The sequence below is a fragment of the Cryptomeria japonica genome, chromosome 1 (genome assembly GCF_030272615.1).
Source record: "Cryptomeria japonica chromosome 1, Sugi_1.0, whole genome shotgun sequence".
NCBI classification, from domain to species: Eukaryota; Viridiplantae; Streptophyta; class Pinopsida; order Cupressales; family Cupressaceae; genus Cryptomeria; species Cryptomeria japonica.
The window spans coordinates 542,525,577-542,553,506 of record NC_081405.1 but is presented as its reverse complement, the minus strand read 5'-3'; the positions used below and the strand labels follow the sequence as shown (position 1 = coordinate 542,553,506).

At 37.8% G+C, this 27,930-nt stretch overlaps 1 protein-coding gene across 3 annotated transcripts in view; it reads left to right on the top strand.

Annotated features, from left to right (window-relative positions):
* The window catches only part of LOC131044884 (phosphatidylserine decarboxylase proenzyme 3), a 265,342-nt gene that overhangs the window by 19,461 nt on the left and 217,951 nt on the right, over window positions 1-27,930 (top strand). For 2 of the 3 annotated variants that reach the window (XM_057978356.2, XM_057978355.2), the window contains exons 3-7: window positions 3,690-3,714; window positions 10,436-10,495; window positions 11,082-11,150; window positions 17,052-17,144; window positions 17,312-17,362. In XM_057978356.2, coding sequence (XP_057834339.2) covers window positions 3,690-3,714; window positions 10,436-10,495; window positions 11,082-11,150; window positions 17,052-17,144; window positions 17,312-17,362 — 298 coding nt within the window. The remainder of the gene's footprint in view (window positions 1-3,689; window positions 3,715-10,435; window positions 10,496-11,081; window positions 11,151-17,051; window positions 17,145-17,311; window positions 17,363-27,930) is intronic. The other variant, XM_057978357.2, reaches the window with a different exon arrangement.

The window sequence follows — 27,930 nt, the reverse complement described above, 5'->3', positions numbered from 1 at the left end:
GGCATCGTTTCCAAGAGGTCCTTCATTTTCACAGGTACTTCAATCTGCAGCATTTGCTTCAGGATATTTTCCTCTGCCTCAGAGCAGGAAGTACTTACCGCTTCCTGGGTGCTCCCTTGTGCCAACATTTCCTTCGCCACTTCAGCCTTAGCCTCCAGCGCCCGCTGCTTCTCCGTGCGAGGGTCTGGGTATGTGGCCTTCTTCGCCTGCGACCGTGTGATTGCCAATACCCGTTCCTCCGTCTTGTCAATGTTGAGCAGGTTCACTCCTGACTTTGGGCAAGTTCCATCATCGTGGTCTCCAGGCCCACACCATTTGCATAGTTTTTGTGGAGTTTCTTCTGAGGTGCATTCCCTGGCAAAGTGGCCCCATTGATTGCAGGCTCGGCACTGGATCATTGGCCGTCCCTTTGCATCATATTGGATTCGGCTCCTATTATTATTATTGGTCCTCCCCCCTCGCCGGTTGTTCCGGTATCCGCTAGATGATGCATTATTGTTGGCGGTTTGCGAAGTTCCGACGGCCGGCTGCTCTTGCGTGAAGAGAACTTGTTGGTTCTTGGTTTTCATAGTGTAGGGACATTCCTTTGTCAAATGTCCCGCAATCTGACAAATGTCGCAGAAAGCCTTCTTGGCGCAGGACTCCTTGGTTTGTCCGTCACTCCTACATTCGGTACACCACACATCATTTTCTTCAGTCTTACTTGTACTCCCTTTCATGGCTTTGAATTCTTTCAGCATTCGTTCCATGTCCTTTTGGAGAGCGTGCACCTTTTTACTCAATTCGCCACCGCTGCTGCTTTCCCCGTCAGAGTCTTCATCATCGTCAGATGAGTATTTATTACTTTTCTTCTTCTTTGATGTTTTGTATTCGCTCTCTAGGTCCATCGCCCTATTATAGGCGTCGTCATATGACGTCGGGGGTACAATTTTCATCTTTTTTCGTAGGGAGGATTTCAATCCTTCAACGAACCATCGTTTTTTCAATCCCTCTGCTGGTTGGCTTTCCATTTTACCCAACAATTCCTTCAGCCTCCTGCTGTATGCCCGTACTGTCTCCTTGGTACCTTGTTTGGTACTATATATCTCCGTTACAATTTTGTTGTCATCACGGAGCAACCGAAATTCCTCCGTGAATTCCTTCTGTAGGTTGGCCCACGTGGCCACTTTTTGCTTATCTACATCAGAGTACCAATCTATGGCAACTCCACGTAACGTGGCTAGGAACTGCTGTACCCAGTCATCCTGGTTTGTCACTCCGTTGGCGGACCAAATGGTTTCACATGTACCGCAGTGCCGTAGGGGGTCTTCCTTGCCGTCCCCTGTGAACTTTGGCAGTTTTTGTTTACTCACCATCCTGGGTCGTCTTCCTGGGGGCGATTGTGTCTGTGTCTGTGACCCTGTGCTGCTTCCTCCGGTGGCACCGGTGGTGTGTCTTGAGTGGGCAACTGGAGGTACGGTGTTTTGCCTGTCGTGTGTGGCACCTACACTCGTACGGTTGCCCTCCCCTTCGCTCTCACCCGAACCCGCGCCCACTCCTGGTTCCCGTTGGTGATCTTCACTCCGTGGTGTAAGGGATAAGTTTCTAAACTGATCCCGAGTCTCCTCGACTAGATTTCGCTGTAACCTTGTTTCTTCCAGAAACTCTTCATGGCTCCGCGTCCTACGATGATCTGGCGACGCGTAGAAATTTCCGTTGGCTTCTGCACCCTCCGTGACACCTCCTTGGTTCCCCTCAGGCCACCCTTCGGCAGGTCGTCCTTCGGCAAGTTGCCTCAGCCTCCGTCTACGTTCTACTTGCTGCTCCAGAATCAAGGCCCTTTGCGCGGCCTCCCACTCGTCCGTTTCTGCTTTTTTATTTCTATCTTTATTCAATAGGTTTGGCATTAATTGTCGCACATTTCCATAACTCACAATACATAAATCAAAACATGTCTTTATTAATTCATCTGCTCAAATACAACTCGTGTCAATGACACTTTTATTTGAATATAAAAAGTTCAAGGTTCAATTCCCTCCTGGCCTGGCGCCATCTCGTTCCGTTTCCCGTTGGCTGTTTTCTTCGTAGTGTCGAAGGATTTGTTGGCGTCGCTCTTCCTGGGCAATCTCCTCCAGGCGAGCCTGTTGTGCCAGCGATGCCTGTGCAAGCAACCGGGGGAGGTGGTTCATCAACCGGTTTACTGCTGGGCTAACCTTCAGAGCTGTCCACACGGCACTTGGTGGGATTTCCACCTCCGCCGCCTCTTGTTGGACGTAGGTCTAGATGGCTACCTGGAGCAGAATTGAAAATTCTCTCGTTGCCGTGTCTTCTCCTGTGTAAAGTTCTATTCACGCGTCGTCGGCCTCTGGGTTTATTTCACCAACGGGTAGGCCCATCGTGTTCGTGCACCATCTGTGTCTTCCGTTCCCGAGTATGTCTAGGCAACGACACCAAATGTTTGCCCTCTTGGGTGAATACTTAAAGCATAAAGTACGTAATGCAGAACAATGCCATAGATATTCGACAAGTATCAGATATGTTATTCCATTCATAATTCGTGTGTTGCAAGTTACATTCTGAAGTATATAAAGATACCGAGGGGGTGCGAGCGCCCACCGTCGCACCGCAACTGCCACCCCTCGGTTGCCAACTAACAAACCCAATTACGACTTAATTAACTAGTCTTATTCCCGTCTACAATAATGCGGCTAACAAGTACCCTATCTTGTGTTTAGTTAGTAGGGAGTTCAAGAAGTTTAACCGATTCTGAAAGGGTAATTGTCAAATGTTGTGGTATAAGAGCCATACTGATGAGTAAAGCTCCAGCGGAAGGGCTGATACCACAGGATATCTCAAGTGAACCTGTGGCAACATGCAGACCAAAGGAAACATCAAAGAAATGCTGTGGAAGTTGACTATAGCTGTCTTTTACTCCTAATGCAATTCTGCCTTTCAAAGCATAAATGTGTCACTTTTGAGTTGAGCTAAAATTAAGTAGAAGGAAGCAGTTCTTGATACCTTTAACACAGTCTCAATTACAAGGGACACGGGAATTTGAAATTACTAGTGCTGTGTCTGCTCCTGTTGGCATAAAAAAAAGGAAGCATGAAATAATTCATATTCTTGTCATTTCTTGTGTTGCCTAGTTGGTTACACAACATTCGTGTCTTGTACTCAGTTTTCTCAATTTTCTATTCGTGTCATGTTCTAACTGTTTTTTAATCTCCTAAGTGGTAACTTCACAGCAATATCTGTGGCTGATCTGTAGTGTTCCTCTCTTACACATCTTTATTGGATGTGTTCCCATTCTTGGATGCTTGAGATATGAGTTAATATTAGTTGCATATGTAGGAAATTTAAACATGAATTGCTGATGTTGGGCCCCTTGATGCTCCAACAAGAACGAATTATCATGGGTACTCATCTAACCTTGAGAAAGAGGATACATGCAAGTTTTTTATATGCAGCGTAAATTTTTTGAAGAGTGATAACACATGCAGTTAAGCTCTCTTTATGCTACTCTCAAAGGGTACAAAGTTTATGATGGCCTAGGGGCAGGATTCAATCTCTAGTTTTTCTCATTTCATAGCATTTTAAATTATTTTCTATGAAATGTCTACTGTTATTATTAGTACTTACAAGCTTTACAGAGTGATCATTGACACCTTTTACTTCTTGTTGTGCATGTTGTGGGAATACCTATCATACAGGACAGAGAAGCCTGTTTGGAAGTCTGTGAGTGGAACTATACCCAATCTCATAGTCCATTGGTTCAAGCATTCTTTTAAATGGATCACTTGCAATAACAGCATGGCTCTTTTTAAGCTTCGACTTCTTTCAGTCTATATCATGATTGACTAGATATACCAAACTTATTTATTAGTTTCTGATGTTGACAATAATTAAATTAGTTTTATGCTAGTGTCCTTATTGAATTTAAGGACTTGAATTTTTGACATTAAACATGTGGAAATTAAACATATCTTCAGTTCCTTTCTTATAAACATAAAACCTTATAGAAGATCTATCGTCTGCATGAGTGTGGCTGTGACAAATTCAACAAATCTGACGATTTGCATTCTCAACATATACATACGAACGTGTGTATGCATATATATTTTCATCAAATTTACATTATGTATGAGTGCAAGTGTAGAAGGTTCCCTAAATTTGAGGACTCAGAGATATAATACATGTATTTTCATATATGTATAGTATGACTAGAAAAAGCATATGATTGCAAAGACAAATCATCCAATTTTTCAAATGATGAATAATGAGATATTGATTAGTTGAATTTTGATTCATCAGGGGTAAGTTCATATCTCATATAGTCATATTCTTATATCACAGCCAAGATTAGATATTCAAGTAATACAAATATGTTGAAATTCTTTAAGTTAAAATGCTCAAACTGAATAATTAAGCAATGTAAAAAGTTGAGTATTCCTTATCATAGTCTTCAACATCATATACATCATGTATGCAACATCTTGTAAGACAAGTCTATCTTGTAAAATAAGTCCATCTTGATGATAACAGCCATGACCAAAAGTATTTGTGTCAGGAGAAGTAGAGCCACATGCAAAAGGTGTCAAGGCCATCACTGAATTTTCATCTTCTATAAAATTTTCTTTGAACAAGGATGATCTTAGTGACAATTCAGCTATGAGCAAGGCATTATCTTTCGTGAAAATAACTTAACCTAGGATAGCATTCATCCTAAGTGTAATGTTGCACCTAATTATTAAGTTTACTTAGAATAAATAATAATTATTAATTATTCTCACCTAGGTAGCTAATAATGGCATGTATTCACCTTGACTTGTGGTACTCAAGTGCCACCACTGCCTCATCAATCCTTAATTGATGGTAGTTAGATTCCACCTCTATTTCAGTTAGACTGAGTTAACTCACCTCTTGACTTCCCAAGGGATGCGACCTTGTCCTTGACTGCCTATATAGAGGAGGTCACTCAACATCATTTGAGCATTAATTCAAAGTAGATAAAGCAGATATGAAATAAAGAAGAGCAGAGAGGTGCAAATTAGGAGCAGAACAGAGCAGCAAGCCTGAGACAATTACCTTGTGGCTTTAAAAAGCCGAATTTTATCAGATATTGAGCAAACTTAACCAAAATTTGCATCTTTTGAATCAGACTTTTTTAGCTGATTTGCTTAGAGTTCAAGGAAGATGTGATCAAAATCAGAACTAATTAAAGGGGAATCAGATCTAGAACGGTGGGATCAGCCCTGTGACATCACCATGTTCAAGTTTTGGAAGCATGATAATTGTAATATTAGTGTTATCTCATGTATAAGTTGAGTTATATTTCATTACTCTTGATTCTCAAATATGTTCTTTTCAAGTTTTGTGCATGGGTAAAGCAATGAGGTGAGTTCATAGAGTATGGGGCTAAGGACCTCACCACTTGAGAGAAAGAGCGAGTTATCCAAGCAGCCGGATGAAGGAATTCAACAACCATTGTGACTTGAAAGTGAAACATGAAGATGGATACCATCAAATGAGGGAACAAGTCAGCATTATGAAAAGTTCATCACATTCAAGGCTTTATCATATCATCCCTATTATTAGGACTTCATGTTATCAGGGATCAACATCAAGGGTCAAGAGGGAGGCGAACAACATTAGGATGAAAGACTTAAGCAAGGATGCAACCACCACATGAAGATAAGGTCGACAACAATATGGCATTCAACGCTAGCATTACACAAGGAGCAAAATGCATTCCAAGCTTTATTGTATCATGGCGACATGAGGAAGTTTGTACTTCAAGTTGTAGGGAGGATATCAAAATGTACATGCAAGATAGAGAAAGGCAATGTTGCTTTGATACTCAAGGCATGGTAAAGACATAGCAATCAAATGAAGATAAATTTGACATATCTTGAATTTCATCTGGAAATCCAAGAACAAGGGCCAGTATAAGGAAGATAATCCTGCTTGTGTAGCATGAAAATTCCCTACATCAATGCAAGAACAAGGTCAGGATTCCCAAGTATGGAAATGAAAATGTGATTGTGATCAAGGAAGTATATAGTTTCATAAGAGTTAATCAAAGCTAGAAAGTCAATTTGATCAAGATGATGCAATTTGGGATTATGACCCATCTCCACATCTGGCAACTGGAAATTTTGAGTATCAAGAGATATTTCTCAATCACAAACATTCCTTCATAGTGATCTACAAGACAAGCTGAGGTGGTGCCTAGTCATCATCAAACCAATCACATCATTTCAAGTCAAAGCGTCCAGATTTAATGTACTTGACTCATCCAATGAGGAGGATAACTACCACATGTGGAGACACAAAGTTCAATGTACCTAACCTCATCACTCACTGGTGCACATTTAGAGATGGACATGTGTCCTATATAATGTAATCAAATCATTGGTCGTATTAAATGTAATGCAATGTTAGTTGTAACTAACCCCAACTAGGGTTTTATCTTGTAATCTTGGCCATTCATTTGTAAAGGGAAGTCTATAAAAGGCTTGCTCTCCTCATTTGTAATGGTTAATTGTTAATAGCGGATCAATAGTTCAATAGTTCATTAGTAGACAATTGGTAGAAGTAGAAGTAGAGTAGAAGGAAAGAAGGAACTGTTGCCAAGACTTGTGGAAACAAATACTTGATTTCATTGAAGTTATGGTGGATCTTTGTTTTGTTTCTACATTTTGCATGGTTTCTTGTTACTTCTCAAATTTAGATAAAGTTCATTGATTATGATGGAGAAGTGTGATGATATTTGATAAATCCTTCTGTTCATACCATTTACACCTTGTTGATTGCAAGTTGTTTTGCATGGTTAGCCTGAACCTAATTATTACTGTGGCTAAGTTCGTTTGTGAATACTTCATTTGGATTGCACCAGTATTGGGTATTTGAATGGATTGTTTACAATATGAATATCTTTCACTACCTTAGGAGATCACACTCTTTCTATGGCGTTGTGAGCTATCTTTGGTTGAGTAGAAAGTAGTTTCATGAAGGATTTGTCTATCAAAGATCATTCATTATTGTTATTGTCCTTGGGAATTAGGAGTTAGTAAGATTCTCTTAACCCTTTCACCTTTTGTCCTTTTTTATTTGAGTTTGAATTAGTTTAGGAGAAGAAGCATCACATGATTGATACATTCGATGTTCATGTTCCAGTTGTAGTTCATAAATGTAAGCCCCCTTGGATTACCAGCAATCACATCTATACACTGAGTCTATCCACGTATAAAGTCAAGACCTGACTATAGTAACCTTGGAGTCACCTCGTTTGATCTAGAAGTTTAGCATTTGAGGAAATTTTGTTCAAGAGAGGATAGAGTACTTAATACTTTATTCTGTGTTGCAAGGTGTCTCAAAACACACATCAACAGGCCTTGTAGGGGTTTGAACCTTGGTGGGAACAACAACAACACCACCGCTTGACCAACACACTGTGGGAGGAACTCCAATTGAAATTAATTATTTAATATTATCCAATAAAGTACATTTTATGGGTAATTTTATTTAATCAATTTAATAAGTGACACATAGTGACTTGAGTGAAATATTTAGAAGGGAAATATTAAAAGTCACTTTATTATTGGGACATCAATTTTTTTTTAAGTGGGAATTTAAAAAGGTTGTCAAGTATTTTCCTCGGGTGTTATATAAAAGAACATTGTGGAGCTCAGTTTCACTATGTTGGGGATTATTTTTTCTAATTGATAATTTGTAGAGCTTCTTGAAGAGCTGAAAACCCTAGGACAAAAACCGTAAAGGATACTAGTAGTGCAAGATTCTACCCTAGCTGGTTATTGGAGAGATCGCACAAATTTCTCATTGGGATTTCAAATATTGGAGTTTGCAATTTGTGAAGTCTTTAACAAAGACAAATCTCAGATTTTAGTCTTTGGAGAGCCACATGCAAGATATATTGGGACAACACTATTTGTTCTTCCTGGTTGGGCGCTAAAGAAGTCAAGTAAGTCGTTTGGGATGGGGATGCCATGCATTGAGGAATGCTTATAATTGTTGGGCAAGGATACCTTGGATGCCATGATGAAGAAAGACTTGTTTAGGGCAATTAAATATTAATATTTGAGGTGGCGTGTGTGTTGGATATTGGCTGATATGTTGTCATTGATGTCAACATATGTCAAGTCAATATGTGTTTATGTATTGCAGTCAGATTGGTTGAGCTGGTTGAGCCTGTTTATTGCAGATGAGCTGATGCGGTTTAATGGGTTATGAGATGCTCATTTCTAGTTGATTTAGCATAAGTTTCAGAGGTCTGCATGTTGATTTGATCGAGTTGTGTGATCTGGCATTGTGATTAGTTTTTCAATTGTTTAGGTGTTAGCAGTTTTGGTAAATTCGTATGCTATGCTCCGGAATTGTAATATCTTTGGTTGCGGATGTGTGGGATGTATTCTGGACATTGATGTGTGTCCTCAATTCGAGTGGTTCATGATTTGGAGGTCCGCAAGTGAATCTTTCAGTTTAACAGTTAGTTCTGTGTATGTTCTTGAGGTCCGGTTGTGAGATGATGATGATTCTTGTGATGCGAGATGTTGTGGTTGTTGCAGTGCAATTCACGTTGCCTATGGATGTTTCTAGATTGTGTGCTATGCATATTGGTGATCGACATTGACCCTTGTGCGCGTTATTGAAGATTTTCTTAATCCGGTGATGTTCTTTATGTTAAGCGATGTTTTCAGTATTGTAGCGTGTTGCGGATGATCGAGGCTTGATCTTTGGATGCATTTCATATTTGTGGTGGTTGTTTAGGTCCAGACCATGTCTTGGCCGACATTGTTTTGGTCCGCATGCATTATTGTGGTGTATGTGATTATATTTTTAATAAGTAGTGTGTGGTGAGCCGACCTATGTTTCATGGGTTGATGATGTGTATAAATAAGCATTGTAATCATTGAGAGATGTATGGCTATGTGCGAATATTGTATCAATCATTCAGTAGTAGGAAAGTGTGCGAAGTTGAGCGAACTTGTGTGAAGAAGATTTGTAGAGCAGATGTGTTAGTGAGCTTAACCGTAACTGTACTCAGGCATGTTGAGATGCTATTTTATTTGTTCATGATTCTCCCGATGTAATCCGAATGTTTCTGTAAGTCAGTGTGACTTCTTGTAAGGTAGTGAACTTTCCCTAAAGGTTGTAGCCTTTCTGGGTTTCTTATTTTGAGCAGTGAGCTCTAGGCAGTGTACCTGAATGCATGTGCATTTCCCATTGTAATATTTCACTTAATTATCTCATTGTGGGTAGGTTCCCACTGTGGTTTTTCCCTTAATTGGGTTTTCCATGTCAAAAATCTTGGTGTTATGTGTTTTATTTTATGCTTTAACTATTCATTATCAGATCTGAGTTGTGTTTTAAGTTGCATTAAGGTTTTGAATTTCTGGTGCAAACTGATTCACCCCCCCCTCCCCCCAACAGTGTGAAGACTCTAGAGTGGGCAATTTACTCCTTGTGCTAGTCACTCAACATCATATTGCTGAATGTGTAAAGCAAGACTGATTGGGGGTTCGAAGAAGGGAGAAATCATCATTCTAGCCACCCATTCCTCCTTTAGTTCATACATGGGGGTTTTGCATCTAAGAAATTTATCATTCTGTTGGCTGTGTATATTATGGTCTAACATTGAGTATACACTTGGAAAAGGGGCGATTGAAAGGTTGCTGAGCAGTGGCAAGGCTGTGAGGGCTGTAGTTACTCCTATTTGCTGATTAAGATTGTTATTTGAAGGCTTGAAGAACACAGCAGATATTCTGGAATAATATCTTGCTTGCAAATCAAGTCTATACTGGGATTTTGGAGGTCCTTGTTATATCAAGTTCTTAGAATGCTGTAGCTGTAGTTACAGGTCAGAAATCAGTTTAATGTCTCTGTAAATTTGTAGCAGGAAATAAAGAAATCCACTGTTGTTTTCGTTATGCATGTTATTTTTCTTCATATGTTTTTTAGTTTTCATGCAAAGAATTCGTAATATAAACTTGCCTAAACAATTACCATCTCCATTGCAAAAATCAGAAACTATAAGCCACTGGTTTGATATTTCAAATAGAAAAGAAAAGCAAGAAAAATTCAGATATGGAGTTGGAACTTTACTTTTTTTTGGTTGGATACTATTATGTGGTAGTTAATTATTTTTAGGATTAATCTTTTTACCTTTCAGAACTAGGAAACACAATTTGCTTCTTGTATACAAATTTCAACAAAGCATCTTGGTAGTTTAGCGTTTAAAGTTAAACATTCAATCGTAGAAAGCCTAGTATTCAGTCTTTTATCTTATGGTGAAAGAATTTAGATGTCTAATATTCATCTTTCAAAATGTAATTTTGCAAACCTTTTTTTGCAAAAAATATGCACTTACATGATATAAAAAGAATCCTGTTCTGAATAATATTTTTAGGTAACTTATTATCTATTGTGTTTTTCCCAGGAGATAAAGGTTGCACTTGAAGCAAATGGCCCAAGCATTGCACGGATTTCTGTCTTTGAGGTTGATTAACTTATCCTAATTGACGTCTTGCATCCCTTTTTGTGGAGCACATTCAAGAATTTAATTGTGGCTAGAGACTATGATTAACACAATGTAGATAACTTTTTGGATTAGAAAAAACATGCTAAATATTTCTGGTTAAAAGGGGATTGTAGAACAGTGCATTGCCTAACTTATGTTTCTTTTAATTGTTTACAATGCCTTGATAGTTTTACAAGTTTGAATTTGTATTTGAAAAACAACAACTGAATTACTGTGATTAAACAATAGACTGGGGAACACGAGATTCTTACAAAACAATTTCCTTTTTTTTGTAGGCAAAATGGCTAGAGCCATATAAATATATTAATTTTAAAAAATAGCTAATACATAACCAGAAATATGATACTGGTATAGTTCATAGATCTTACAAAACAATTATTACTCTTTAAGTTCATATTTTAAAGTTGGGAAAATACTTATTGATGAAGGCAGATAGATATTTTGAACTTGAATTTTAGCACTTCGGCTTGTGATGGCTGTTTATTTGAGCTATGACATTGTGCTAACCATCATCATTCTTGATTGGCATGCTCTTCTTCTACAGACCAATAGGCTTCGCAAGAATAACCTTGTCGGCTACTGTGAAATCGATTTAAGTGATATTTTCAACATTGTAAGGATTTTTTCTTCAAACACTTTTCAATACCTAATGGTAAATGGATGATATGAATGTTTGTTTATCGTTGTGACTTCATTCATGAGTTTAATAGGCTATATGTTGTGATCTTCAGTGATGAAACGAGCTAAAATTTAATGCATGGGATTGATATTTGATTTTTTGTTGGAATTACCTGTAGGAATGGCATGCATATCTAGAAAAATATTGTTCTCCATTCATCTTGACAAGAACATCTTTTAATGATATCAAATTTACACAATTGAATCCAGAAAAATATTGAATAGGAACATCTTTACATCATTGCAATGAGTTCTATGATAAGTGCTCCCTCTAGTTATTAGGATGGATGGGCAAGAGAGCATATTTTGCTGATCTTGAAACATCTTGCTTCCTCATTTAACCTTATTCCATGATAACTAGGCATTGAAAATTACAATATTTAGTATTTGATTAAAAAAAAGTAAAATACGAGTTTGTAGAAAATAACATAATTTGTAAATCGTAGTTACATTTTGAAGGATGCATATCCATAAAAATGCCCTACGGGGAAAGAAATGACGAAGTATATAGAATATATGGTCAGTGATTTGCACTTGATCACATCTCAAACATCCCACCTACTGCATATTTTTTATAAATTTAGTTGTAAATGGAATGCTCGCACTGTTAAGGTTTGTGTATAACTCTGTAGTTTATGATTTCATTTCTGGAAGTACTTAAGAGAGAATTATATGAATGTACATTACACAACCCAGGTCATTTTGCCATTTGGTAGTGTTGTGACGTTTTCACACATTGCCCCATTGCAAATGGGTACCCCCACTTTTTGCTTAGCTTTAGTGTCTTAGTTAGATCGTAGTCATAGCTATTAACCTTTGCTTGTGAGGGAGAGTGATTTTTGAGTGTTAGGGTTGAATGGTTGAGGTCGTGTTGTCAACATTGGAAAGGTTGTCAACATTGCTAAAAATTGTCAATGTTGTTTAATGTTGAAGAAGGATGAAATGTTTTGTTTTGACAAGGAAAATTCCTTTTCGAGGTCGGATTTTCCAACCTTGACAAGATGGAAATAAGAAGAGTTTTATGGAGGTCCTTAAGGAATTTGAAAGTTGGAATTCATTCCTAGGTTGAAGAATCAAATGCGGATTCGTCCTTGTCCTATGATGCAAATTTTGTCAAAGTCTAGATGGATATCAATTTTCCCAAGTCCTGATGTAAAACAAGGAATTTCATTCCTTGAGTGAAGTTGATCCGAGTGTTTATCATTTAGAAGAAATGCGAAATTTTGTGAATTGGGAAATTATTTTTGAAGGATTCATGGTTTCATTCCTTGATATTTTTTGGATTTCATTCTAATTTCAAAAGTATGGGGACTTGGTTCTTTTGTTGAATAGAGTCATGGGAACCCCTCAAGGATCAAGTTTTTAACTGTGGATGTTCTAATTTGTTAAGGGGACCATATCCAGAGTGAAGATGATAAACTTGGCCAACTTGATAAGTGATAATTTAGATATTCAGTTAAGAAACTTGGAACACTCCTGGTTGTTTTACATGAGTTTTTATGTTCTTTATTTGGTGGCAAGAAACTACAAGTAGAAAGGATTGATATACAAAGGAGTGGTTGGAAACAAACGGGATCACATCAAGGTGTATGACTGCTATCCCCAATTGCATCTCCATGAAAAGTCCCACTACAAAAGAGTCAATGATCCTTTCTCAATCTATATTGTCCTAATTCTACAAGGAGGATCACACAAGAGGCTATCACAAGAAGCAAAGGACTTGGTGAAGAATACGGATCATGGTACATTCAGTTTTCAAGGTTCACTTACATAAGAATTTAATGATTCTCAGGTTATCCTTATAGACTTCCTAAATATCCGACTGATAAAATGATTTTGCTAGAGCTTGTAAGACAATTGACTACATTTGATAAAATTCAAAAGGATAAGCACAAGGCTAGGATAACTTTTTCTATCACAATTGGAAAGTTGATTGAATCATGTCCTTTAGCTCAGGTAGCTGCAAGTGTTGATGGGGAGTTGCAGTTTTCTCTTGGCTCTTATGAATTAAGAACTTATTTTGATCCCTATCACAACATTGGAAAAATTAATGGCAGAAAGTACAAGCATATAATCGATCTTCAGGACTATTGGGCAAATGCAACCAATGAGTTTGAGATTAGGAAAAGGATGTGGTCAAGGTTATCGGTAGATATGATTAGAAGATGTAATCTTTTCATGGTTCTCGATCAAGTAAAGGATGATGGAGATTATGTTCAGCCTCATTTCGAGCAAGAGAAGGATAAACCCATTCTAGCACCAGACTAGTCCGACCCAAAATGACTAACCTAGGTATACAGATGAGACAAGTTACAAAATATACAAAATGGTGGGTAGAACAACAAGTCCACAAAATGAAGACAAAAAATGTACCTTTGACTTATAACTTGATGGTAGAGTAGGAATCATCTTCTGATGAAGATGAAATGACTGGAAGCAATGGCGAAAGAAATAATAGGAGGAAAGAAGAAACTTCCAAGAAAAGGAAGGATGTAGCTGAAAGTTGACAAGCCACGAGAGACAAAAGAAAAGAAGTTGCAAGTGAAGGATCAAGACACAAGAAACAAAGGATAAGTGTTTCCCGATCCTCAATTGGTACTTCATTAGTGAGAGAAGTTGATCCTTCCATACACAATAATACATTAGTTGATGACAATGAGCCGCCAAGGGAACTTGAATTGGAACTTTAATATCAAGGAATGAATGCATCTTTGCAGTCTGTAGGTCAAGAAAGTCAAGAATAACAAGATCTTTCTCAAGATAATGATATTCCAATTCAAGATTATTTTATTAGAACATGAACAATACTAGTTGAAGATTTGAGAGATCTAGAAATACCCATTCCAAATGAAGATTTTGAAGAAGGAATGATATCAACACTAAAAGGAATTCAAGGAAGTGAACAATTAGATGATGGGATGGAACGGTCCACCGTACTTGAATGGTTGAAAGAGCGAAGGAAAAAGAAGGCAATAGAAGTGCAACTAGTTGACAATCTAGATGAATTTCTAGCATAGGTAGGGAAACTTGTGGAGAAGAAGAGAGCAAAGAAATCCTCTAAAATCACAAGAGATAGTTTAGGGTTTCACACATTGCAAGTCGCAATTTTGAAAGTTGATAAGGCGAAATAAGACATCACCCTTGAAGAGTATGAGGTAATGATAGTTGATTTAGGACAGACAACAAAGGAGCAAGATATTCAAGAATTTGATGATTCTACAAATACGATTAAGGAAAGACTGAGGAAAGCAAAGGAAAAGAAAGATAAGCTTGAAGTTGAGAATAGGAGGTTAATAGAGTATATGTAGTATTTGGTGAATCCAGCTCAGAAAGAAGATGAGACATTTGTCCCACCAGTATCTCTTGCTTGGGGATCAATTGAAAGTTTTGAATAAATGAAGGGAACAAATCAAGAGTTGAAGGAATGGATTGAGACTACTTCAAATCAAGCAGATGAACTCATAGAGAAATTGGTTGAAGCTTATGAAAAAACTACATCACTCTTCGAAAGAATTCAAAATGTAGAAATGACGTGGGAAGATTTTCAAATGGTCCAGGACAAAACAATTCCTTGTTTGAAGGTGTTGTAAAGTGTTCCTAATCAAACCTTAATAGATGGAGGCGTGATTGAAACATGGGAAATATATGATTTCAATTGATGGCATTGGGCATTAGCTACAAGAAGGATAACTTTTGATAGCATCAATAATGATTGTACTCAGTTGAAAGAGTTAATTAAGGAAATTTAGGACAAAATCCTTGTTTCGATTGAGGGATTGCTTGGACAAAATGTGTTTGATAATTAGAATTTGAATGAGGAGGATTCGAAGGATAAAGTTATAAACCACTTCTTCCATACAGGTTCCATTTCAAAGGACTACTTGAATGGTATTATTTCCTTCATGGTTTTTGTGAATGATTTCCAAAACAGAGTGGAATGGGAAAGGACTTTTGCTACATGTATTGATGATTTAGATATTCTTGATTTTCAACTTGATGCTATGCCAAGTGTGTCCATGGAGGAGCTCAACCTCATCATGTCCAGATTCACTGAATTTCCTATCAGAGAAAGGGATAAGGGACACATCATTTTAGAAGAAAGTTTGTTGAAGGATTAGGTGGCATGGAATTTTGCCATTTGTTCTCATTCCTCGCATTTTGTGCCAAGGTGTTTATTCTCCATTGGCTGTTTTTTTAATAAAGTTTGGTGATTAGGTAGTTGGTTGTAACTGACCCTAATTAGGGTTTAGTTGTCTTAATCTTGGCCGTTGATTTCAAATCAATCTTAGCCCTTCATTTGTAATAAGAGCTCTATATAAGACTTGCTCATTTCATTTGTGACATAATAGACTTATGTAAATTTGTTGCCGAGATACTACCAAAGTAAATACAAAAATCATTGAAGCTTGGTGAGCCCATGTGTTATTTTGGATGTTAGCATGGTTTCCTATCTCTCCAATTTAGATTAAGAGTTATTTTTTCATCAAGTTATTTAGTTGAATGGAAGCCATTGTTGATGATTTATGGTGAAACCTACATGTTCATACCATTTGTGGTTTGTTGATTGCAAGTCGCAGTGCATGGTTAGACTGAACTCCGTATATGTTTAACTTCAATTGCTTTACTATCATTGATTCGCATTATCTTTGGTGCTAATGTGTGTGAGCAATTTGAAAATCATTCATATCTCCTTAGAAGATTGCATCACCTTTGCATAGTTGTTCCTAATGACGAAGTAAAGTTTGATTTGGTTTCACCAAGTCATCGATAATCCTTGCATTGATAGCATAGACAGATATAGATTAGATTCCTAAACCTTACTTCCTTTTGCATTTTATTTACAAAAAGAGCATTCGTAGAAGTAGTCAAAAAAGCCTAATTGCAAATCTTAAGTCATTTTGATGGAAAGAATTGATTGAAATCCTAGAACAACTGTGTAAGTCCCATTGTATCAATGAGCATTAATCACATTTATAACCTGATCCTATCTAGAATCCAAAGTCGATCATTCACATTGTAAACCTTGAGGTCTTCTTGATTGATCATAACCTTTAGCATTCAAGATTTCCTTGTTCAAGAGAGGGTAGGATACTTCATATTTTATTCTGTGTTCAAGGTGATAAAAAATACATCAACAGGTTTACTTTGAGATGTCTGCCAATTATGTAGTCTTTTTTTGTCATAATTTGAGCTTGTGTTCAGTTATACTAATCAAGGATGAAAATCCTTGGATTTTGGAGATCAAAGGAAAAACCCCTTTGGTTTCTTGGAGATTGGAGGATAAAAACCCTTTGATTTTTTGAGGGCAATCTCACAAAGAGATTGTATTTGTATTTCAAAGATATGTTTGGATTTCAACATATATTTTGGTATTTGTATCAAGGTTTGTAGTTTTGAAGCTACATCATATTGTGGAAGCATAAATTTGTAGTCACTAAAGCACATTATGTTGTGGAGGAAACTTTATTCATATTTTTGTGTTATTTTTTGAAGCTTCAAAATATTTATATTTATGTTCAATTCATTGTTACATCTTTTTGGGCATTGTTGTTATTAGTAATAATATATATAAAAATCATTATTCATCCATCAAATGCTCTCACCTTGCCCTCATAGGATCTTGGTGATGAGAAAGTGGTAAATATTTATATTAAAATTTGTTGAGAATGTTATGGGGGTTTCATACTGCCAATATTTTACACTTGATTATTTCGCTAGAAAGAACCTTTGTTCATGATTTTTGTTGCTTGTTGGAGCTTATCCTTAACATAAGCATTTATTTAATTTTTTGGTGACACATTATAGACCTTTTGATTTTGTATCTTGGTTCATGCAGGATGTAGATCATTCTTGTGAAACTCACAAATTATATGATCCAAATACAACGACCAAAGTTGTAGGCAATATCATGGTTTCCTATAGTGCTGAGGTATGTGAAAATTCTATTTTGAATTTTCTATCATCTCTTTTTGCTGTGTTTACTTATATTGTCTCCATTTGTAAGGGTCTTCATCATAAGATTCTAGGGGATATCTAAATATGAAACATAAATATATAAAAGCATATAATAACAATGTCTTTTAATGTTTATGATAGGACCCAGAAGACACAGAAAGAAGTTTTGCACGTCGCCTTCTTTCTATTGTGGTATTTATAATTGTTATATTTTTGCAATTTTATTCCTGAAATATAAACTTTGTGTTAAAACTTTAATGATATTATATCATCAGATTCATTGAGAGATCAGTGTTTGGGTCTCAAAATCTTTCGTATTTCCAAATTGATAAACATATATCTGCTTGTTCAAAACACAACTATTTTGGAATTCATGTACAATGTTATGAGTGCCATCAACAATGTCTGCAAAGCTATTTGGGCTTCTACTATTTTGGCTTTTCCAAGCTGCATCATTACTATGATAATTGAAGTTTAAACTAATACAGATTGAGGATCTGCACAAAATGTAGGTAATTTCAGTCTTGAGTAAAAATGTCTTGAATAGAGGAATAAGGGCCTTTACGGTACTCACTATTATATCTGTAATGCTAGAACCTTCCAGGCATAACTGTAATCACTAACTTTCAATAATGGAAGAAAAGATAGGAAAGAAAGGAATATGATAGAGTTCTGTCACCAAAACTTAGACATTAGGGTATCTTTGATGAGTACTTTCTGAAATAATAGCTATATAGAGTCCTCTGATTGGTAGGCCCAAAGGGAAAGCAGAATGTTCACTTTGCGATGACATCGATGTCTTCAAAATTAGGATGCCCATTTTTCTTTACTTCAATCTGGCTCTTTGTGTGTAATGGGAAATCATCATCAAATGCATAAACCAAAATCCTACAAACTTTCCTCTTTACACCCATCAAAACAAGCACAAGCTAGCACCCTTGGTCTTAAGATCTTTTGAATCACATTGTATTTGAAGGAGAAGGCAGCTTTGGCCTTCTTCTAAATGGACCATACAACTAGTAATTACCAATCCTTTAAGAGTGTAATAGCACCAGAATTGGCAAAACCTAGCAATGATAAATTACAGGAATCATGCATTATCATGCAAAAAGAGACAATCAATTGATCCAATTTGCCAGCCAAGAAGGAGGATGGATTCTAATTGAAGATGTAAAATCCCCCAAAAGATAGTTTCACCTCTTGAGGAAATGAAGAAAAGGCTTTAAATGCTGAAAGAAAGATCACTGATCTTTTTTTTTACTTTGAGGGTGCCTTTCTGGACTTAGAATACTAAACACCTAGACTGAAGAAAATTGGAATCATATGGGTATGGTGAAGAATTGTATGATGCCTAAGGATACTTCAGTGTTGTCTTCATCTCAAAGCAAGAAACAAATTGAATTTTCCAGGAATGTCTGTGATTCTTCAACAGTAGGCTGTTTCCTGCAACCTAATCAAAGACCCAAGAGTGGCCTGGTTTGGGTTCACCTGCAACTACTCTTGAGTGAATATTTCCAAGAGGAAGCCTTGAAAAAAATAGGAGCAGCCACAGGAGTATATGTCATGGCTCCTAAGATAACCGAAAACCTAGGAGTTTTGAAAAATGTTCAAATTTGTTTCCCATTGAGGGAATTGGAAGACTAGTTTGTTTTACTTTTGGATTTTGCATGTTTTGTAGGTGTCATGATGATGTCAGGAATGTCTAATGGATGATCAAGGCTGAAATTTTTATAACTTTTGTCTCTTAGGGACATACTGGCCATGCCTGGTGTTATTTAAAGTTTAAACACTATTGGCTGCATCTAATGTAATTTGAACAAATATTTGTGTCTAGTGGCATTGAAATGGCCTGACCTTGGAGATTTATTGGTTTGAGAATGAGGGATGGGTTCAAATGGGTGCCAACATTAGAGATTAGGTCCTCCTTTGTGGTATTACAAAGGGGAGAAGGTTCAATCATGTAAATTTCTTGGTCAAAATTTTACTGTTTTGTACATTTTTAAAGATTGTTTGTACTTGACCTCACCTACATTATCTTTTGATGAGAAGCATTCAAGGGGCTGATTGAGAGTTTCATTCATTGATACTAATACTTGTTCTTGGGGATGACTAGGAGTAGATTTTGTAGGCTCATCGAAAGCCACAAGTTGGTAGGCTAGGTTTTTCAATTAATAGGCAATAGAGATAGGTTTCTTCATACAGAATGGTGGATTTGTAGGATTTTTTAAATTTTGTGCATTTGTTTGATAGGTAACTTGATGCTGGTTTCAAACATAGTTGCTATACTCGGACTTCACACAAGCTCAACAAACTGATTTTTGAGTTGAATGAAGACTCTATTAGCATTTTAACTTGTCTTCCTCAAGATAGCACAACATAAAATTGTGCAAAGTCAAACCTTTCTTCAAATTCAAAGAGGAAGTTCTTGCAATCTAAACTACCCTAACCTTGAGCTAATATGATCTTAAACTAAAAACTATATACAAGATATATAGATTTAGATATGCAAACTGTTGGTGTAAATTATGTCTCATAATTACACCTTACTTAAGTTGACTTAGGGTAATGCATTTCATAGTAGTTTGGATATGAGACACTTAGGGAAGTGTGCACATAGGGATGATGTATGTAGGAGAAATTCCACTTTTTGTGGTCTTATCTTCTTGTTACATTCCACCTTCGGTGGGTGATCCACCTCTTGTGGAATATTTTATTATTTCTCCTACCTACTCCTACCTACCCCTACCTACCCTTGTATCTCATTGAGCCACATGTCATGATTGTGTGCTCACATATCCATATTGCCTTGCCTTTATAAGAAGGCTCATCTACATTGTATGTAATGATCTAGTTGATCTCATTTTGCATCTTGATTAGAATACAATTTATTCTTATCAAATATTTTCTCTCTCTCTTGTGCTATTCATTGTGCCCTAGATCTTGGCTATATTTGACAAATTCTTACATGAACTTTACAAAAATTTTTGAGGGCATTTTGTATGAAGGAAATGATTAGCTGTCTATGCTTTTGCCTTAAATACATGCACTAGACTCTTTATAGTCATAACTTGCATATGGGATTTTCAAATATTGAAAGACAAAACTATGTAAGCATGAATGAACAAAACATCCTATTGGATAAAATAAAGATCAATAATCTTGTATAAAAACGCATAGGCTAGAGCTAGATTTTAACTTGCTTATCACAGCCAATAGAAAAGAGAGACACCAAGCAAAAGCAAACCAAAATTGAAACAAACAAACTAGAAACAAATTGTTATTGGTCGGTGCTGATTGCTCATTTGCCCACGTGCTCCTGCACCAAACACGTTGAGTAGGGAAATTTTTGTGAGTAGAACTCACAAAATGGAGCGAGGTAATAGGACTACCCTTTCAGGTTGTGAACAACCTATAGCAAACTCCATCGTTGAGTTGAATACACAAAGCTACTTTTTCCACTTCTTCCAACATTTGACTAGAACATTCGCCATCCTCCTCCTGCGTCTTGGCTCACCACTCTTCTTTCCTCTCGTGGATTTTCATCCAACATGTACCATCCCCCTCTACCAATGTCTTTCTCCTCTACTATTCTCCTTTTTGGGATTTGTTGATGTGTTTTTTGTGCACTTCGAACACATAATAAAATACTAACTACCAAATATTCTATCCTCTCTTTAACAAGGAAACCTTATATGCTAAACGATGTGATCAAATAAGTTAACCCCAAGGTTTCTTTAGTCAAGTCTTGACTTTGCACATGGATAGACTCAATGTATGTGATGTGAAATGCTGGTATCACAAAGGGACTTAAATTTATGAATTATAGCTGGAACTTGATCATCTGATGTAGCAATTCAGTGATGCTTTCTTTCTTCACTAACTTGAACTCAAACAAAAGGAAAAAGGGAAAGGGTTTGGGAATCTATTCTAACACCTAAGGACAATGATGACAATAGATAATGCTTTGATAGACAAACTCCTTCAAATTGAGCTTTGTTTCACTATGATAACACCAACTACAACGCTGGTGCAATCTCCCAAGGAAATGAAAGATTTTGATACCGTGAACCATTCATTCAAATACCCAATGCTGGCGCAATCCAAATGAAACATTCACAATTGGACTTAGCAACAATGAGGTTCAGGCTAACTTTGCACTATAGCCTACAATCAACAAACCACAAAAGGTATGAACCAAGGAATTCATCACATATCATTGCGTTTTTCCATCAAGATCAATGAGCTTTAACTAAGCTCAGAGAAATAGAAACCATGCAAACTATAGGACACAACACAAAGAGCCACCATAACTTCAATGAAACTTATGTATTGATATCGACATAGTCTTGGCAACAATCTCTTCTTTTTTCCTATTCTACTTCTACTTTATAAGGCTATCCACTATTAACTATTGTCTTACAAATGAAAGGCCAAGCCTTTTATGGATACCCCAATTACAATGAAGGACCATGATTGATTTGGACTCAATGGCCAAGACTACATGATGAAACCCTAATTAGGGTTAATTACAACTGACTCCTCTCAAACCGATGAGAAAATTACATCATTTAGGACACGTCCTTCCTTGAATGTGAACCAATAAGAAATGAGGCTAGGTACATGGAACTTCGTGTCTCCACATATGCAATTGTAGATGAGTCAGGTGTTGGTGTACACTTTATCATCTACCAAACATTAGAATAAGATACCCAAAGGTATTCTATCCTCTCTAGAAAAATCACTGCTAATTCCAAGGTCTATATGTGTGAACAAGCGACTTTAGTGGGATAGCTACTTTGGTAGTGTTTGCTGAAAATCTCAAGGGGGACTTACGTTTATGAATATCTTTTCAAGCTTCTGAACTTAGATGGATTTAGCAATTTTTAAGCTCTCTTTTTTTTTGGATTTTCGAGATTTAGACTTTGAAAAAAAAGGGAAAAAGGGACAAGGTTAAGAAAACTGATCTAAACCTACGAATTCTGGAGATGGTATTAACTGGGTGCTCTCGGGAAACCACACTTTGCCTCGCCACACTGAGGACAACTACACAAAGCGGGTGCAATCTTCAATGAGTTGTGCTTATGATCGAAATGTTGGCATGCACAGAGGATAGGCTCAGACTAACTTTGCATAGTGAAATGGAAATCATCCATTCACCAAAAGTATGAGCAGAGATACACCGTCAATTAATACTTATCAAATCCTTCATTCAATTCTAGCAACATGAAAGCAAATCTAAATTAACTTTAACTAATGTGTTGAGGAAATTGAAACCATGCTAATCACTCAAATAACAAAGATTACAAAGCCTTAAGAGAAAGCCCACATGCAATATATTTTTTGAAAATATGACTTTCACGCAACAATAAATCAAAAACCTCACACTCTCCAAATGAGAGGAGGTAGCCTTATAATGTTTTTCAAAAGTCAATGAACGACCGAGATCAAACAGTGATCAAGGGCCTAGATTGAAAGTTATAAACCCTAATTAGGGTTTCCCAGAACTCTATCAGTTTGAATGAATGAGAACATTACATGTGGCATAGTTGCCATTCTCACTAAAGTATGCGTCTAGTTTCCTTTTCGGATAAATCAGGTTCGTTGAATCTGGGCTTGTTGACTTGGAGCAATCTGATTGGTCGAAAAATGACGAGGCGCCACCGCAGCATGAGTCACTCCTAATCTTGCTGAGGCGGTGCAGGAGCAGGTACGGGAGCTGGCTCTTGCTCTCTTCTTATCTCAGCGTTGATACATGCGGCAATTTCTAGTTCCTCAGCAATGCCAATCAGGAGTGTTTCGTTTCACTTCCCATGCTAAGCTGTACAATTTTGTGATAACGTGCTCTTGTTCATCGCTAGAATCCAAGTATGGCTGAAGTACTGGACGAGGTTCTCTGCCTGGTTCAGGAGGAATGATTGGTAGGCCCATGAAGCTCGGAAGGAAAATTGTTGAATTTATTAGAATAATTTCTTGTTGATGACTCTATGCTTGCTTCTTTGTGGCCCCAATTTATGTTGCGTGAGAGGAGGGTGAAAGCTCTAGATAACCCCTTGCAAATATGAAATGATAGGATCAAGCTGTTCAAACATTCGCTGTGATCATGTCCTCCTTCTCGATACCCTAAAATTTGGAGAAGAATTTCTCCATGCCTTCATCATAATTGAGGAAATTGGAATTTTCTTTGTGAAATATTTCCCATACTTAGCCAAATTTTGGCTATCTTCACGCTCGGATGAACCTTGCCTATGAACTTGTCCTCAATCCTCTGTTTGGCTTGAAACTCCAACTGCGATCTCTAAGATGATCCCGCTTCTACTACCATCTGCGACCTGCAAAACCAAAGGAAATAAAGTTAGAAATCTATCTTTTAGTGCAAAGTTTCGAAGGTTAGATGGCAGAATGCTTTGATCTTCCGATTTCTCAACACTTTTAGCTTTGAAACAAGCTGTGAATACTTAGAAGGTCATGCTTGAAAGAAAGAACCTTCAATCCAAAATGATCTTCTTATCAAAATTTTGGATAAACCCGATAAAGACACCCCAATACACTCAGAAAAATTGAGAAAATTGATAAGTCTGCCCACCAATCAACTTCACCTTTGACAGAAATGAGAATATAAAAGGAGCAAAACTCAGAAAACTTGAAAGTTCTGCCTTCTATTCAAAGAAACGGGACTCGGACTCGGCTCGGACTCGGCAAGGCCAACTCGGACTCGGACTCGGGACTCGGCGTCAGACTCGGCTCCAGACTCGTCTGGACTCGGGATAGTGAAAAACTCAAGAAATTTAGAGATTTTTAAATATTTAAAACTTGTTTCAGACACCCTTTATTGAATACACCTTAAAGACACAATAACATCATCAAACTCGGCTCATTTGATTACATACACAAGTATACATCAATCACATAAGCATAAACGCAAATTGTAGCTGAAGAAAATAACAAACATAGATATATAAATATTGTCAAATGTATACAATATTACAAAACTCATGGAATAAAAAATCCATGTCATCATATGATCATCATCAAATGTTTCATACAAATACCAAAGGTAAATACAACTACAAGTCTATGGCTCAGAGGAGCCTGCACCCTCCGGCTCCAGCCCCCTACGAAGGTGTCTAAGGTAGGTCCTGGATGATTCGACTGCCATAGCCGCTCCCCATGACACCATGCCATGCTCACCAACATCAGGAACACCTGTGTCACTATCTGCCTCTGAATCTCCTGTCTGTGCTCGTGCTCTCCGCTCCTCCTCTGCCATGGCTACAGTCTCAACCTCTATATCTACCTGGTCGATCCAATCAATGTCAGACTCGTAGGTTAAATTTTCTCTACTTCTATCGACGCAGTTTCCCCCATATTTTTCGACGGGGGTTTGGGGGCAGCGCCCCTTGCGCGCTCCCTGTCGCAATACAGGGCGAGGTCGAGGGGCAGCGCCCCGCGAGGCCAAAAAAACTTATTACAAGTCTGAATTAGGGTTTCTTTGAGAGTCTTCCTTAGGGCCTGGTTTTGCTCTTGTTGCTAATTGGGTCTTGCTTGGTGAGTGAGTATCATTCTTGAAGGTCCAAGCTAGGTCAAGTTGGTGAGTGATAAAGTCTGGAATGTCATCCTGATCTTCAAATGCCCTGAAATTTGGCTAAGTCTGGAATGTCCTGATCCTGAAATTTGACTAAGTCTGGAAAACTGAAGAATCCTCCAAAAACTAGATTTTGCAATATAACTCCTGGAGGCCCGAAACCACTCTCAAACATCCTGACAGTATATATGGAATATAACTTAAAGTATAAGAAAGAAGAAAGATATAAGGAAATGTCACTTATACTTTAATGTTATATTCCATAAAATAATCCTAACGGAGAGACCAAAATGTCAAATTTCGCCCTTCCAAAAAAACTTATTACTTTTTAAAATGTTTTTTTTTTTGTCATTTTATTAACCCAGCCAGTAGCCGAGTCTGGGGCTCAGGACTCGCCGAGTCTGGCGATTTTGAGCCAAAATCGCCAACTCGGCGAGTCTGGCGAGTTTACTCTCCAGACTCGGCCGAGTCCGAGTCCGAGCCCCTGGGACTCGTTTGGCCTGACTCGGACTCGGACTCGCCGAGTTTGGGCGATTTCAGGCGAGTCTCGTTTCTCTGCTTCTATTAGTTGATTGGACTCCAAAATCTGCAGATACTTGATAAGAAAGAGGCTGAAAAGTTAAAACTCCTTCAAAATTTCGCTTAATCTGCAAGAAATCACTTTGCAACACCTCCAATCTGCAATAAAACTTCTTAAAAAAAAACTCAGACCTGCAAGAAGCTTGCTTGAAAATGCTCTCACTCTTCATAAAATTCGAACTCTTATTGTGTAAAAATGAGAGAATGAATAATGTGTTTGTATTAGAGTTGGTTTTCGCAATTAGAAACATGCAAATCCTTTCAAAATTTGTTTCTATTTCATCCTCTGTCCATCGTATCCACAAAGAATGTATCTATTTTAGTCTTTAGTTGGCTTGTCATCTCTTCAAGTTCGAAAATCTTCTTCTTGGTTCACAAAGTGCAAGTTTCTAAATTGATTTTTAGTCCATAAATTCGAACTTGATCTTGAGATATCTTCTTTCAAAACTTTCTAATTCCATCCACAGTTCGAATTCTTTCTCAATCTGCACTATATCTTCTTCCAAAACTTTCTAAATCAGTTAGCAATTCGAATTCTTTCATGGATTTAATGACATCACTTGCATTTTAAACTTATTTTCGAACTTTCTGTTGACTTTGCTTGACCCCCAAGTGTAGGGCAGACTTTCTAGCTCATGGATGGCGTTGTTTGAGCAACACATGGCACCAAGGCATCAAGAAGGCGGACTTTGAAGAAGAGTTAGGCACTTCAACCTGCAGCAAGGCGGACTTTAATAGGTAAGTGGCTCCAGCATAGGGTGGACTTTGGTTCTTTCACGACATCATGGCTAAACACTTTGAAACTTTCCTTATCCATTGCTATGTTGTTAAGCAGACTTTGCAGCACTTGAGAACATTGTGCTTGCTACCTTAAGGCAGACTTTGAAAGCATAACATTTTCATCAGCATAGGGAGGATTTTGAATACCTCCTTGCACCATGACCTCTTCAAACACTTGGAATAATCCTTGACACCATAGGGTGGACTTTGAACAACTAAGTGCCTTACTTGGGCGGAGTTGGTGAGACTTCCTTGCACCATGGCCAATACTTAGAAACTTTTCTTCACTTCACAGGGCGGATTTTGATGATACCCTTGAAACTCTTTCATCACCCAAGAAGGACTTTCTATACCTCCTGTCATCACTCTTGGCTGCTCCATCATAATGCTTGGGCAGACTTTCTTGAAGACTTGGAACTCAACCACGAAGAGGGTGGAGTTTGAGGGGTACACTTATCATGGCAGACTTTCTGGAGTCCATTTCCAATATTCATACTTCCAAGGGCAGATTTTGTTCAACTTGATACCTTTGGCACATGAAGGTGGACTTTGTGAGTCTTAGGCACCACTCACCTTGCTTGGAGGGTGGACTTTTGGTAGTTCACAACACTACTTACCTTGGGCGGACTTTTTAGCTTATGCTTCAAGGTGGACTTTGGGGTTCATTTGAAGGGGTGGAGTTTAGAGTGTTCAAGAAGGCGGACTTTTGGAGTCCAACTTATTCTCTTCGCAAGTGGGAGGGCGGACTTTTCAACTTCCACTTGCCATTCACCATATCCTTGGGCCGAGTTTTTAGGCATCTCCATAGGGCGGACTTTTCATTCCTCTCCACAGGGCGGACTTTTCATCCCTCTCCATAGGTCGGAGTTTGGAGAGTTCACAACTTGGGCGGACTTTCTACCTTATGCTCCAAGGCGAACTTTGGAGAGACCAAGAAGGCGGACTTTTGGAAGCTCAAGACCATCACCAAGGTGGACTTTGTGGGCATCTCCATCATCATGCTTGGGTAGACTTTCTTGAAGACTTGGAACTCAACCATGAAGAGGGCGGACTTTTCACCTCTTAGGCAGCTTGGAGTTCGGAGTTTGAGCTGGTTCAAGAAGGCGGACTTTTGCTTGCCTTAGACTTGCTTTGATGTCACCATGGATAGGGCGGAGTTTTGAGCTGGCCATACCTATTCACCATCATCCCATAGGGCAGAGTTTTTAGAACTTCTTTGACATAGGCATTACCTCAATTCTTCATGGAGGACTTTTTACCTCTCTCCATAGGGCGGACTTTTCAGGTCAGTTATGTTCACACAGGTCAATTATGTTTAACTATTGGATAGATCCAAATTGAAGCCAAACAGTGATAGGTAGTTGAGAAGGTGGTTGGGTAGATAACTAAGAATTGAGTGGGCATGGGTTAAAGCTGCCAGCTTCTGGAAGGCAGATTGCAACACTTGGATGCAGTCAATACTGGCCATCGGTTCATGTAAAATCTATAAAAGGTAGGATGCCTCTCATTGTAAAGGGTTAGAATTTTGTAGCTAGATTTTAGAGTTAGAATAGGTTAGATTTTAGGAATAGCATAGAGATGTTGCAGAAATTGTTGTAATAAGCAGCTGAAATCAATATATAGACATTGATTTGGTGTTTATCATCTTGTTTTCATTCTGTTTGCATGGTTTCTTTCAGCTACTTAATTTTAGAGTGCGGGGATTTTAATGGTGAAGTGTGGAGGGGTATTTGATGCATTTCTGGTTCATACCATTGGGGGTTTGTTGATTGTAGGTCACCGTGCATGGTTAGTCTGAACCCAAACTGTGCTTAGTTCA